The sequence below is a fragment of the Symphodus melops genome, assembly GCF_947650265.1.
Source record: "Symphodus melops genome assembly, chromosome: 17".
In the NCBI taxonomy this organism is placed as follows: domain Eukaryota; kingdom Metazoa; phylum Chordata; class Actinopteri; order Labriformes; family Labridae; genus Symphodus; species Symphodus melops.
Window position 1 is genome coordinate 702983 of NC_136707.1, and position 14095 is coordinate 717077.

Genomic DNA, 14095 nt, shown 5'->3' on the forward strand with positions numbered 1-14095 from the left:
CGTTTGGGAGGCATGGAGCCGATGGCGCAGACAGCCGGGGCAGCAGACGCTCACTACCAGCGGCAGGGCTGGAAGTTCATGGCAAAGAGAGGAGCCTCGTCACAGTTTGTGGGCAGCACCATCGTCGTCTTGTCGACTTATGCTGTTGCTACCCTGACGATGAACGTGGGCAAAAACATCCAAGAGAGAAGATGCAGAGCAAATGGCAACTAGCAAAACCGCACCGCAGCCCCCCCCCCCCCCCCCAGATCAGGACCTCAGGACCCTAACCCTAACCCAGCTTCTTCCCGACGACAGACAGAAGAGCTGAACTGAACTTCTGTTCAGCAGGACGACATGTCACAGACAGTCTGGCCATAGATGCACGGGTATCAAACCCTTACGTGCAGTTCTGTTAACTCACCACCAGATGGAGTACTGGGACTTCCTCACTCACCACAGGATCTCTGGACATCAACAGGACAGGAGGACACAACCTCTGACTTGTATTAGAGCAGACATGTCATATATTCAAAAGCTCTGAGATTAATATTTGTAATACTGTGTTTGGATGCTTTTTTTTTATTACGTCTGTGTGATTGCGTGACAGTAAATTCTCTTTTATACTTGAATGAAACTATAAATATGTTCAAATGACTGGATCAAAATTCTCTTTGAATAAATAATGAAACATCTTCTCGTCTTCTGACATGATCTGTCGTCGTCTCTCGGCTGAGTTTGGCAGATGAACACTTAAAGAGGAGAGTTAATGCATTTTGAATTCTAATATGGACAATTTGAATAGATAATAAATGCATATGTTGCAATACACGTTCGGCCAGCAGAGGGCGCTGTGTACGTCTGGCTCCTCTGATCTCTCGTGTTAGCGGCGAAGGAACGCAGACACGATGTGCCACAGGAAGTCTTAGTTCCTGAACCTTTTAGTTCTGGGTTGAGAAGTTGCGTGTGTCCAGCAGGTGTCACCCTTGAGCTCCAGCATGAAACCAAAACAAACCTCTGTTAGGCCACGCCTCCTCCGTACTGAAGCCTCCAGGGACACGCCCCCTCCAAAAGAAGGTACTGTTATTTTTTTTGTGGGGGGGTTGTCACAGAATTGAAATATTAATTTTATTTGTAAAACTGATTTTAGTCGATTATAAAACCGTCGTGGAGTGATCGCACCGTGAGGCCGTAGCCTATTCTGTCATTCCTCTTTAAAAAGGGGCGGAGCCAGTCCAAACTGGGAGCCCCCGGGCCGCTGCTGCTGCTGGCGTTTGAACCATTTCTTCCTGGAAATAAAGAGCTTGATTAGTGACACATATTTTGGCGTTTGGCTCGAGCTGAAGGTCACCGAGCTGAAGGTCACTGAGCTGAAGGTCACCGAGCTCGACCTTTCTTTGAGAGCTCTGCTCCTCTGTTCTTTCACGGAGCTTTAGTGTTCATAAACTCTCGTCCTCACACCTTTGTGACTGAAACTCAGGAACAGATTATTCTTCCATTGAAATGTTATGTAGAGCGCCAGAAGTAGGCTACACCCCAGGGTGCCATTACTCTCTGCAGGGACTCACTCGGGTACACAAGCCACATTTCCTCCCTCGTGAACTGAACAGTGGTTTGGTTTCCCACCTTGATGCAGACGGTGAACGTGTCTTGATGGAGAAACAGAAATGAAAAGGAGGTCTAACGGGCAGGATGACAGTGTGTGCCAGCGGAGCGCCGGCCTCAGGCTGGAGCGCAGGCACTGACCCAACCCTGATAAATGAGAGCGACAACAAGGGGACACAGAGAGCAGCGAGGGGCTGCTTTGTCCTCGCTCTCTCCCTTCCCTGAATAGCTTCAGCACAAAGGATACGGTTAGTCCTCCTCTAATTACCAGATGGAGAGCTGTTTGTCTGCTCTCACCCCCAGAAATAAAGTGCTCAGTGGGATGACCCTCAGCGCTTATAAAACAGCTACCAGAGAACATTTCTATCTGCTCTGTGTGTGTGTGTGTGTGTGTGTGTGTGTGTGTGTGTGTGTGTGTGTATGTGTGTTTAACAACAATACCTCTCGTCTCTGCATGTTTCTGACGCCAGAACTAATCATGTCCGAGACATGTCACCACATTTCACAGTCTTGGTTTTAGGCGGACTTATCTAGGCCACGCAAGAGACTCTCCATCTGCTCTACTGTGGCCAAAAGCCTGGAGGTCAGAGAGAGAGAGAGAGAGAGAGAGAGAGAGAGAGAGAGAGAGAGAGAGAGAGAAAGGGAGAGAGAGGGAGAGAGAGAGAGACAGAGAGAGAGAGAGACAGAGAGAGAGAGAGAGAGAGAGAGAGAGAGAGAGGGAGAGAGAGAGAGAGAGAGGGAGAGACAGAGAGAGAAACAGAGAGACAGAGAGAGATAAATAAAGAGAGAGAGAGAGAGAGAGAGAGAGAAATAAAGAGGGAGAGAGAGAGAGAGATGCACCCGGTCAGGGATTAGACTGCTGCACCAGGTCCAAGAGGAGGTGAGATTAAACACAGGAGAAACAACACACACACACACACACACACACACACACACACACACACACACACACACAGCCAGTCCAGAGCATTAACTAAATACTTTGAGGGATTACACCTTAGTTTGGTTTATTTGTTTCCCACGTCTACAAACTGAAACCTTAAACATCAGTGTTCACAGAGATCTCCTAAAGATGGAAGAGACGTTGTCATGGCGATGAAATGTCACAGAGTCACAGATACATGTATGAAACATATCAGCGTCTACAAACACCTGAGAATCCCTCTCTGCTCTGACCTCCACCTCGTCACTCCTCAGCTTTCTGCCAGGAGCGAGGAGGTCACAAACACAACATGTCGAACCAATGAAAGCTGAGACGTGTGACTGAACCTGTGAGGAGACGTAAACGGACTGATCGGACAAATGTTGCTGCATAGTCAGAGTCATGACCCCTCCAGTTCACCGTGTTCCCCGTCCTCAGCAGTATTACACCTCAGCCTCCTCTCACAGCCCTGACCTGGGGGGGGGGGGGGGGGGGAGACAGGTGTGACTCAGCAGCACCTTTATCTGTTACATTTAAAACGAAGGACGACATCTCTCTCGTGACTTTGAGAAATCTTTGTCATTTTTCTGCGCTTCAATGTTGCTTTCCATCTGGGATGGAAGGCCGTCAGCAAGGAGGATTTGGTAAACATCTCACGGGAGATTAACAAGGAGGGAGTCTTTCCTCTGTGTGTGTGTGTGTGTGTGTGTGTGTGTGTGTAGGAAAGGGAGAGAGAGAGAGAGAGAGAGAGAGAGAGGACTTCCCAGCATGGGGCAGAGGGAGGGGGTGAGCCGCCTGGCAGAGGGGACCAAGATGTCCTTCATATAAACTGGTGACAAAGTGTCGAGCGGCAGCTAAAGAGATCACAGCACAGCACGCAAAGAGAGAGAGAGAGAGAGAGAGAGAGAGACAGAGAGACAGAGAGAGAGAGAGAGAGAGAGAGAGAGACAGAGAGAGAGAGAGGGAGAGAGAGACAGAGAGACAGAGAGAGAGAGAGACAGAGAGAGAGAGAGAGAGAGAGACAGAGAGACAGAGAGAGAGAGACAGAGAGAGAGACAGAGAGAGAGAGAGAGAGACAGAGAGAGAGAGAGAGAGAGAGAGAGAGACAGAGAGACAGAGAGAGACAGAGAGAGAGAGAGACAGAGAGAGAGAGAGAGAGAGAGAGAGAGAGAGAGAGAGAGAGAGGAGGAGGATACCGGCGCACTGAGAGCAGCCAGTTGGATTTACAGCACAGCGGAGAGGCAGAGGAAACGAACACAGAGGAAACTAATCTTCATCCCGGAGCATCTTGAACCCGCCGACAGGTAAGAAGAACACGCTCGTCTTCAGCACACAGACCTCAACATCATTAAGGATGTGACGTCCAAACTTCAGGATGAAATATTGAGCCACAGCTGCAAACTCACTAATGAGCGACAGCACGCTCGGTAGGGTGAATGGGGGCAGTTTGCATGTTATCTCTAACATGTGTGTGATGTCGCATGTTGAAATTGTGCATCATAATCTGTCGGTGCCTTAAATGTCATATTTTTGTTGTGATAGGATTATTTCTCTCTTTTTTAAATTTTTTTTTAAAGACTCTTATTTTGTAGGTTTTGTCGCGGGACATCCAAAAGTAACAGTTGTGGTAGATTTGATTTAATTTGAAGCAAATCTCAAATCTCTTCTAAATGTTCATCTGCCCGTGTTTCGAGATGGTAAAGAAGTGAAATCAAACTGGAACCTGAAGGTCACAACGTGCCAAACCTCTTCGTATTTTCCTCCCTCGTTCCTCCTGTTTTTTTCTTTGTTGTACACAGTGTGTGTGTGTGTGTGTGTGTGTGTGTGTGTGTGTGTTTTTGTCTGATCGGGGTCACACCTGACCCGTTTCAGACCGTGTTGTCTTGTCGAGCAGATTTGTTTAATTCGTGACATCTAGGCTGAGCCAGCTCTTCAGATTAAAGCAACATGCATGTCATCCAGCTCAGCACGGTGCTCCAGTCCCACCTAATTAGGCTCACCGGGCTGTACTGGGTCACCACACGCAGAGATAAACAGGCTGCGTCACACACACACACACACACACACACACACACACTGTAAGTCGACATGTGAGGCGTGGGAACGTCTTTAACTCCTCGTTAAGGTTCAGTGCTTATAAACAAGAAGGACCCCGGCTCGTTAACCGTCAGGCTCAGTCGTGGAAACACGTGTTCATGTTTTTGTGTGTTTGATTTTTGCAGCTCATTCAGGTGAGCTGCTGCTGCTGTACGTTTCCTCCGCCGCTGTCCAACGTGCTGATCTCTCCTCCAGACTAGTTTGAGGCTGCAGACATGGCGGCCACCTCTCACCTCCTGCTGTTGATCTGCACATATCTGATGGGCGGAGCCCGCTCAGAGGGGGTGTGTCTTCAGGATGGAAAGCACAAGGCCACGCCCGGCCCAGAGCCCCACCTGAGGGAGTGCGGGCTGTACGCTGACAGTAAGTTTTGAGTCGCTGGTGGGATTACGTAACATTGTTGTTGTCTCCACCTGATTGGCTCATCCAGCTACGGCAGATGGCCGTCCGTAAACGCTTTGATTCTGCTCAAGTTCTCCTGCTCCACGCTTAGCCCTGATGGCATTTGGTGGATTAATGTTGGGTCTCTGTAAACACCGCAGAGAGTAGAGTCCAGACCGGCTCTGTATACAACGACAGGTTGTGATTTGTTGCCTGTATCAATAAAGATTAATTAATTGAATCTGAATGCACAAACACCCCACATTGTCCTGCTGAGATAAAAGCTCCTCCTGCCTTAGTTTGTGATCAGGTATTGGTATTGATTGACAGTCCAAAACATTAAATCTTGACATCAATACAGAAAGAGATTTGGCTACAGAAAACGTCTTAAAGGCACAGTACGTCAATTCTGCCAACAGGGGGCTCTCAATCAATACAACTACAAAAGATGAGATCGAGGCTGACGGGGAATCCTGGGAGTGATTCTCTGTGCTTTCATAGTCAGGCGCTGAACTGATCCACGTCTGTCGGGGTCGTAGCAGTAACACACGTGAAGGTGATGAGTCGCCCTCGTTATGCGTTTCCTCTTCTTACAACCGACATGTCACTTTCACACATTTCATGCACAGATGGCAGAGGCTGCAGCTCAACCCTGTCAATCATTCTAATCTAAATTCACACGTATATATTCGCCACGCTGATGCCTTGAGGAGCCGCGGTCTTTGCCGACAACACTCCCAACACCAAGACAGCAAAGAGCATCGGATCAAAGTACCGATCCATCGATTAGAAAACGACCCGCTTTGACTCCGCGCCACGACTGCATGGCCTCAGTTAGTCAGACGGGGGAGGCTGCTGTAAGATCTGCAGAGTCCAAGTATTTAAACTTTGCAGGCACGTTTAAAGTGGAATATTCTGAGAGCCGGAGAGGGCAGTGAGTCGGGGGGGGTAATAGATCCTCGGGATGCTTCCAGCTGCAGCGATCCATCCTCTGTGACTCCTGTGTGTGTGTGACCGGGCGTTTGTCAAGCTGTGATGGAAACGTCTCGTTTACTCTGCTGACTGAACGCTTGCTGAGTGCCGTCCTGTCTTTGCCGCTGACAGATAGCTGCTGCACGGATGAAAACATCCAGGATATCGCTCATGTTCCCGCCGATTCCAACAAGAACGAACCCTGGGACAAGTGTGGAACCCTGAGCCCTCAGTAAGTCTCCACGACAACACTCGCTGTTTAACAGTCTGATTTAACGCCGAGTCAACTGGGATTATTTTTACTTTTAAAATTATTTTTAAAAGAGCAATGAAGATGGTTGTGACCAAACCATGAGATTAAAAAAAAAAAAAAAAAAAACTACAAATGACATGAAGTGATGTGTTCTTGTATAAAGAGGCGTTTCCTTCTGATCGCAGTGATGACGTGGAAAAACAGCCAATCAGAGGTGGTGATTTAAAATCCTGCCTGTGCAACAAATTGAATTTAATAAAGTTTTATCTTCTAAAAAAAAAAAGATTTTAAAAAAAGTCAAGGAGAAGCAGCCGTCTGCGTTGCTCCCTTCACGTGTATTTCTCTCTTCACGCCACCTGCTCGGCCCCGGGTCAGCCAGCAGGCGAGAGCTGCTTCTGCCTGACTCATGTTGGGCCTACGGCGCTGACCTCCACTCTCAAGATGACTTAAGTATCTCTTCGGTGCTGCGTGAATAACAAGTGATTTAATTAATTGATTAATCCCTACAGTGCGGTCATGGCTGGATTTATCCCGGTGTTAAAGGGTTAATCCTCGGATACGTTCGGGGAGAATTAGGGCAAAGTGGAAACGCCTGAGGGACAGCGACACACCTCAGGAAAACCTCACACACGGGACTAAAGATATCAAACTGTTTCAATGACAAATATGCAGAATCTTCAGCCTTCAAGGTCACTTCAGGGTCATCACTCCTCTCTCTCTCTCCTCAGGTGTGAAGGCTTCCTGAAGCGCGTGGCGTGTTTTTACCGCTGCTCCCCTGACGCCGCACGCTGGCCCCATCCCCACCGCCGCTCCTACATCCAGGCCGTGCCGCTCTGCCACAGCTTCTGCCGTGACTGGTGAGGCCGCCGAAACACACCGCCAGACAGGCGTAAATCTGTCTGTACCCCCCCAGAGGTTACCATGGAAACAGCTTCACGCTCTCCCATCTCAGCTATTTCATTTAAAGTGACTGACATCTGTGTCTTTAGGTTCGATGCCTGCAGGATGGACATGACGTGTGCTCGTAACTGGGCCAGAGACCCCAGAGGACAGAACTGCACCGGAAACTGTGTCCAGTACCAGCAGGTAGGCCGGAACCTGGACCAGACTTTTCTTTATTTTAACTCCCAGTCACAACAGCTGCTTGAGGTTCTGTCCCGTGTCTGCCAGCAGTCCGCTGTTAGGTAAGATGCAGGTCAGAGGTCAGACAGTGCATGTGTAGGGGCTGCAGCAGGTGGTAAGTGAAGGGTTAACAGAGCAGGTCAGTATTGGTGTAGGGGCTGCAGCAGGTGGTAAGTGAAGGGTTAACAGAGCAGGTCAGTATTGGTGTAGGGGCTGCAGCAGGTGGTAAGTGAAGGGTTAACAGAGCAGGTCAGTGTATGTGTAGGGGCTGCAGCAGGTGGTAAGTGAAGGGTTAACAGAGCAGGTCAGTGTACGTGTAGGGGCTGCAGCAGGTGGTAAGTGAAGGGTTAACAGTGCAGGTCAGAGGTCAGTGTATGTGTAGGGGCTGCAGCAGGTGGTAAGTGAAGGGTTAACAGAGCAGGTCAGTGTACGTGTAGGGGCTGCAGCAGGTGGTAAGTGAAGGGTTAACAGTGCAGGTCAGAGGTCAGTGTATGTGTAGGGGCTGCAGCAGGAGGTAAGTGAAGGGTTAACAGTGCAGGTCAGAGGTCAGTGTATGTGTAGGGGCTGCAGCAGGTGGTAAGTGAAGGGTTAACAGAGCAGGTCAGTATTGGTGTAGGGGCTGCAGCAGGTGGTAAGTGAAGGGTTAACAGAGCAGGTCAGTGTACGTGTAGGGGCTGCAGCAGGTGGTAAGTGAAGGGTTAACAGAGCAGGTCAGTATTGGTGTAGGGGCTGCAGCAGGTGGTAAGTGAAGGGTTAACAGAGCAGGTCAGTATTGGTGTAGGGGCTGCAGCAGGTGGTAAGTGAAGGGTTAACAGCAGAGCAGCGATGTGGTCTGAAGCATGACGAGGTCGACCTGCTCCAGTGACAGACTGGCAGAGGCTGCTTACATGTTGTTGTTTGCAACGATCCTTCCAGCTTTTTGTTTTCTGTCTTTCACTTTTGTTCCTTTTTCTTCTATAAGTCAAATTACTTTTCTCTCCATTCAGCCAAATGTTTCCACTTATCTTCATCATCCATCTCATCGTCCTTCCAGCGCTCCATCCGTTTTCACCGTGCTGGAAATTAAAAGCTCTATTCCTCATTTGTGTGAAAGCGAGGGAGAATATATGAGTGTGTTTCACTTCAGCACCAAACGAGCTGAACTGAAGCAGCTTTTAAAACCCAGCGTCTGAATTTAATCAACCCGTGAATAACTCCGAGCGTTTCTGCCCGCAGAAACACTTTTGGAGGTCACAGCGGCACAGAATCATATTCTTTAATTTGTGCTGCTTCGTGTCCTGAGCTCACAGCGTTTGAGTTCAGCTCAGGCTCTGAGATGGAGACACGTCAGAACACGTGTGTGTGTGTGTGTGTGTGTGTGTGTGTGTGTGTGTGTGCGTATTAAACACAAATGAACAGTCTGGTTTTGTAAATGCTCACTGCTGTAGACTCAATTTGCATAGAGACGAGCTAATGCATTTAAAGGCACACATAAGTAGACACATTCATCCACTGCATGCAGAAATCCCCCTGGCTCGCTCGCCCTCTCTCTCTCTCTCTTTGTCCTCTTTGGTAACATTATTTACCAGCCAAGGTCTTATTTATCCCACAGAGACGCTCTTTCTGTCTCCAGCCTCTCTGACTGAACCAGGTTTCATTTCGCCGTCTCGGAGCGTGAAACAAATCTTAGGCAGCACGAGAGGATCGAAGTGAACACGATCATCAGAGGAAACGATGTCGCTGATTTTACTGAATATTTTGAGGTGATACTTTGCATTAAAGCCTTTTAATCATAGACTATAAAATATGAACTTAGTCTCAGTGATTCAGTGACGGCTAAATCAAGTCCACTCAGATTTAGACTGCAGTACCCGTTTTAAACACCAGGGGTCAGAGTTACATACTGCTCCTTTAAGATTTTGTCTTTGACAGTGAACCTAAAACGTTTCCTTATTAAACATTAAATCATGACACGGACAAACCAGCTTTAGAAAACATGACTGAATAAAAAGAACTGAAAGTGTTATCGTTCATCGCAGGTACAATTCCTCCCAGACGGATTTTTTTTCTCCACTTAAACCGTGAAGAAAGATATCTGTGTCTCTGCCAAAAGGCTCAAAGATTTAAGCCCTCTCTCTTTTGTGTTTCTCTTTCACTCCAGGTGAGATTTTGAGGGAGGGGGGGGACGGGGGGGGGGGGGGGGCACAGAGCCAGTCAGAATTGAAAAAGATAAGAAGGTGAAAGATAGAGCCCGGGGGAGTGTCACTATCTCACCCACTCGATCACACCGTGTCGACTAAAGCCACTTATGCTTGTTCTGAATTAGTGCTGGCAGCTAACCCTGTCCACTGTGTGTGTGTGTGTGTGTGTGTGTGTGTGTGTGTGTGTGTGTATTCTGTGCTTGTAGAGATAACACCAAAGTGTCACACAGAGGGGAAACAGTGTGTAGTGGAGAGAAATCCTCTTTGTCCTTTGAACACAGTAAATATATTACAGGTTATATTCCCTCTGTGATCGCCCGGGATGACTCAGTGTTTAATCCCCCAACAGACAGGAGGATGAAAGGAAGGAGGAGGAGGAGGAGGATGGAGAGGAAGGGAGTGAAATAAAGAAGAAGAAGAGATAAACAAAGAGTGCAGCAATAAAGAAGAGAAGGAGAAAGAAGCATGAGGGAGAGGAAGTGGGGGACAGAGATCTTGGCAGCACATTAACACGAGGAAGCGGAGCATGCGTGTCTCAAACTTGGAGAATTAGCTCTGCCAAATATTTCTAAGTGTGTCAGTGCAGTTAAACAGCTTAAAACCTCCAACACTGATTTGTTTTCTTGCAGCGGCGTGCAGCATTCCCTTTAATCCACGTACACGTCCTGTTAGAGACGAGTGTCGTTTTTCATGCTCCAGGAAACCAAACGCTTGTGTCAGCACGAGGTGGAGTTTTCCCTCAGATTATAACTCCACAAACGCTGAGCGCCGTGATAAATCAGCCGTCAGAGAGGAATAAAGCCGACCCTCTCTGATTGGTTTTGAATGCGTCCGTCGTCTCTGTGACAGATCGACAGAGTCTCCATCCCACCGCCGCCGCCGCCAGGAGATGAAGTCGTTCCGTTGTCAGCGTGAGCTCGCCAAGGTCGCTGCAGACGAGGTGAGGGGAGCAGCTGCCGGGAGCCCGCAGGCTGCTTCTTAACACCTGGCACGGAGTGTTTGTTTTCAAGGCCGGCGCTGCCCTGAGAGGCCAAAATCAATTATTCCGATGGAGGCTTACAGGCACTCGATGAATGTTGAAGAAAAAGCAGATTTGATTTTAAAGCTCTTCTTCTCCACCACGTGTTTCAGATATATTTCAGCAGGTTGTTGAGTTGCGATGGGAAAGAATCTGCAGACAAACTCGTGCACACTTTGCACAAACATACACTGGTGCTGTTTTGATGTGTAGACGTTGCAGACGTGGTCAGCAGCGTGCAGGAGGAGGACTGACTGTGTCCACACAGTGAGAGACTCAGCAGGGTCGTTTGTTTGTCATGATTGTTTCCCGGCTCGTGTTTTTCATTCTCACTTTGATGATCTCTCAGAATGAACAGAGCTCTTATTTCTGATCTGGTTCAATCCAATCACTGTTTCTGCAACCAGTCTCGCCCCCTGCTGGCCTTCAGAGAGAATGCACCTGAGTGTTAAAAACAACCGCTGTCACATGACGCACATCAACACGCCTCAAACCGCCGATGATGATGAATGATCAATCTGTCATTTCATGATATTTAAAGGTTAAAGACCCGACTCCTTCATGAACACTAAAGATCTTACTGCTGACGGGTTTCTTTGATGATCATATTTAAGATGCTTTTGATGCTAATAAGAAGAGCTGTCGGTGCTGTGCTCTGCCTCTGGTCACTTCCTGTTTGCAGCTGTGGTCACTTCCTGTTTGCAGCTGTGGTCACTTCCTGTTTGCAGCTGTGTGTCTGATCAGACTTAAAGCTGTTTGTGCTGTTTTATGAGGTCCACTATGTACCTGAGCCCTCCTCCTGACTGTGTGTGTGTGTGTGTGTGTGTGTGTGTGTGTGTGTGTGTGTGTGTGTGTGCAGATGTACCAGCACGGGAGGGATCTCTGCGAGAGCCTGTGGGGGGACGCCTTCATGACGGTGGAGGATGAGACGGAGGAGGTGGGGGCGGAGGGCGGCGGCGGGCGTCCCTGCGGATGCCTGACCCTGAGCCCCTCAGACAAAGACGTGATCGCCGCCCTCAGAGCCCAGCAGGATGACCCCGAGGAGCTCGACACCACCAAGAGCGGCCTGCCTCAGTACCGCGCGCCCTGCCAGACCAAGCTGCCCCTGCCGGCCCGGAATGTCAGGAAGGGCAACTCCGTGCTGCGTAAGCGCTCCATCGTGGTGGACGACGTGGAGGGGAGCGGCAGCGGCCTGTAGGACGGAGGGATAGATGAAAACATTTAGAGATTGTTGTGTAGATATAAACAGAACTTCTCTCTGCAGATGTAGCCTCGCTCCGTTAACTAACCTTAGCTCACACACTGATAATCCTCATCGTCACATCGTGTACTCGCACCTTCACATTTAAAACAGGAAGTCAGGTAGAAGACGGGCGGAAGAGCGGCTGACGCTTTAACCTTGAAATAACAGCTGTAAAGGGAACAGGTGAGAACAGAGACGGAGCATTCTCCTGTTCAAACCTGGAATCTGTTTTTGTATGTTTACGTTCAGAAACGACTCAAACCTCCGACTCCGTCTTTAACCGTCCTTCTCCATCTCGCCCAGGTTCAAAACACAAAAAACAAAAAACGAAATGAAAAAGAAGTTTTGTGTTTGTAAAAATGTCTCTTCCATCATTTTCATTTTCTTCCATTAAAGTGCGGAGGAGTCCGTCGCTCATCTTTCAGATCTGAAACAAACAAACCTGTGTGTCCCTGATCTAAAACATGCTAACGCTAAAACCAGTTCACCTCGTTTAAAAAGTGAAGCACGCAGCCTGACGTCTTCAACCTAAACGTACACAAACTCTCTCTTTAACATCTGGCTGAAGCTTCAGGCTGGACACGTCACATGATTCAGTATTTGAATCCTTCAGATAACAGACTGAATCATTTCAAAAGGACTCGTGTCAGAGTGTTAGAGCAGAGGTCTCCAGTAGCTCGCCTGCAGGTTGACTGACTGCTGAGAAAATAATTAAAAAATCCAACGACAGTAAACGCACCTCTTCCCCACTCGTCATATATTTGGCCTGGTGTAAAGTTTAAATGTTCTCTTGGACATAGATGATCAGTAACACAGCTGACTGTGTGGCACAAGAAGAAATGTTGTTTTTGTATTGTGAATTGAAGATGATTGATGAGCGTCGGCTTATTGCAATTTCCCACTCTTCCAATCAGCAGCTTCATTCAGCTGCTGTGTGAAGACATGTGAAGAGGCCTGACAGCTGATAGAGACGAGCGTCTCTCAGGTGAGGAGAGTTTTTCACCTGTTCTTTAAGCAGCACAGGCTTCGTGATTGGAGGAGAGTTTAGGGGCTCATGCACGAGTCCAACACGTCATCATTAACCAGCTAATCATTCATGACAGTGCTGTTATCATTGTGCACTAAAAATACCCCTCCTCCTCCGCCCTCCCTCCTCGTAGACATCTTTAATCTGTGCACTAGTCAGCGTTCGGCACGCAGGAAATCACATCCAGAGACGGTCGGCTGGAGTCATTAAAATGTGAATGTAACAGAAGAGAACAAAAGGGATGTTTCATTATAATAGATGAGCTTGAGACCTGAGAGCAGGTTTCATATCTGCAGACACACGGCGGCTGAAGTAGTCCATTCACGTCCTCTATAATCATGTTCTGTGTTTCTGGAGTCAGGCACCGATAGACGTCCATGTTTTGTAAAAAACAAAAAACAAAAAAAACAAGAAGAAGAAGAAGAAGAAGGGGGGAGGAGGGGGGGGTCAATATGTCTGATCTGATGTAACTTTGCTGAAATGGATGTTTCTGTGCTTTACTTTGAAAATAAAGACCTTTTTAAAAGCCGTCCTGAGACTCTCCTGTTTCTTATCTCCAAAACAAACAAACAAATAACAACAACAACAACAACAACAACAACAGCAGCATGTCCAGGACCTGGTCTAGGCCTGATCCAGTACCAACTCTAAGACCATTCAAAAAGGGGACATGTGAAGCTTGTAAGTATAGAAGGACTCTGATTGGTTCATCAAATATGAACTTCAAAGCGAATCACTTCACTGTTTACACTCACAGAGGTCGAATAAACAAAGCTTGTGTTTGTGTCCTGATCTTCAGGGGGAATCTCTCACCCTCCCCTGATGATTCAAATATGAACAAACAGCTGCAGCACTGGATTAACAAACAGGACGAACAGGGGAAAACATGACGACTAACAGGTGTCATGAATCAACACGTGTGTCTCCTGTGAATGGATTTGAGTCCATCAGAAGCAACCAATCACAGAGGAGGTCAAACCCCCCCGACCTTCAGCTTCAGAGACAACAAGAAAAACATCAGCTTTTTGTGACGTCGACAGATGTGAGCTCTTCAAGTTTCACACGTCAGCTGAACATCGACAAACTAAACCTTCTCGATTCTTCTCCTCCCAACAGTTCCCACGTTCCTCCACAAGGTGGCAGTGTGTCCCAACAAACTCCTCCCAGGTTCAGGCAGTTCAGAGAGGACACTGAGACGTTCACAGGCCACTGCTCTGATAAATGAACTGTTTATGTGTGTCAGGCTGTTTACATATATAAACTCAACTGTCCATTTATTCTAATGAGCTTAATGCT

The 14095-nt window shown here is 48.0% G+C and overlaps 3 protein-coding genes and 1 long non-coding RNA gene across 8 annotated transcripts in view; 2 read left to right on the forward strand and 2 right to left on the reverse strand.

The window, feature by feature from the left end:
* The window catches only part of mast1b (microtubule associated serine/threonine kinase 1b), a 42930-nt gene extending 31445 nt beyond the window's left edge, over positions 1-11485 (reverse strand). For 2 of the 4 annotated variants that reach the window (XM_079366273.1, XM_079366272.1), the window contains exons 1-2: positions 11395-11484; positions 2026-2161 (exon numbers count right to left, since the gene is read on the reverse strand). The gene's annotated coding sequence lies outside the window, so the exon portion shown is untranslated. Of the gene's footprint in view, positions 1-2025; positions 2162-5016; positions 5131-11394 lie in introns of all 4 variants that reach the window. The other 2 variants (XM_079366275.1, XM_079366276.1) reach the window with 2 other exon arrangements.
* On the forward strand, positions 3124-12322 carry rtbdn (retbindin). The gene is made up of 6 exons (XM_079366317.1): positions 3124-3810; positions 4799-4966; positions 6089-6188; positions 6938-7066; positions 7199-7295; positions 11389-12322. The coding sequence occupies exons 2-6, from the start codon at positions 4819-4821 to the stop codon at positions 11725-11727; spliced, it is 813 nt and encodes a 270-aa protein (XP_079222443.1). The 5' UTR covers positions 3124-3810; positions 4799-4818; the 3' UTR covers positions 11728-12322.
* On the forward strand, positions 7303-8196 carry LOC306838240. Of its 2 annotated transcripts, none has more exons than XR_013781054.1 (3): positions 7303-7807; positions 7877-8045; positions 8094-8196. It is a non-coding gene; the product is annotated as an uncharacterized lncRNA (long non-coding RNA). The 2 variants fall into 2 exon arrangements; XR_013781055.1 differs by having other exon boundaries at positions 7303-7474; positions 7523-8045.
* junbb (JunB proto-oncogene, AP-1 transcription factor subunit b) overlaps positions 11632-14095 on the reverse strand; it is a 36939-nt gene continuing 34475 nt past the window's right edge. Inside the window, exon 4 of the transcript XR_013781047.1 lies at positions 11632-11721. The gene's annotated coding sequence lies outside the window, so the exon portion shown is untranslated. The remainder of the gene's footprint in view (positions 11722-14095) is intronic.

Coding starts and splice junctions, on each gene's coding strand:
- rtbdn (XM_079366317.1), top strand. CDS start 4,819: ATGGCGGCCACCTCTCACCTCCTGCTGTTGATCTGCACATATCTGATG. Junction 4,967..6,088: donor GTGCGGGCTGTACGCTGACA/GTAAGTTTTGAG, acceptor TGCCGCTGACAG/ATAGCTGCTGCACGGATGAA. Junction 7,067..7,198: donor CACAGCTTCTGCCGTGACTG/GTGAGGCCGCCG, acceptor CTGTGTCTTTAG/GTTCGATGCCTGCAGGATGG.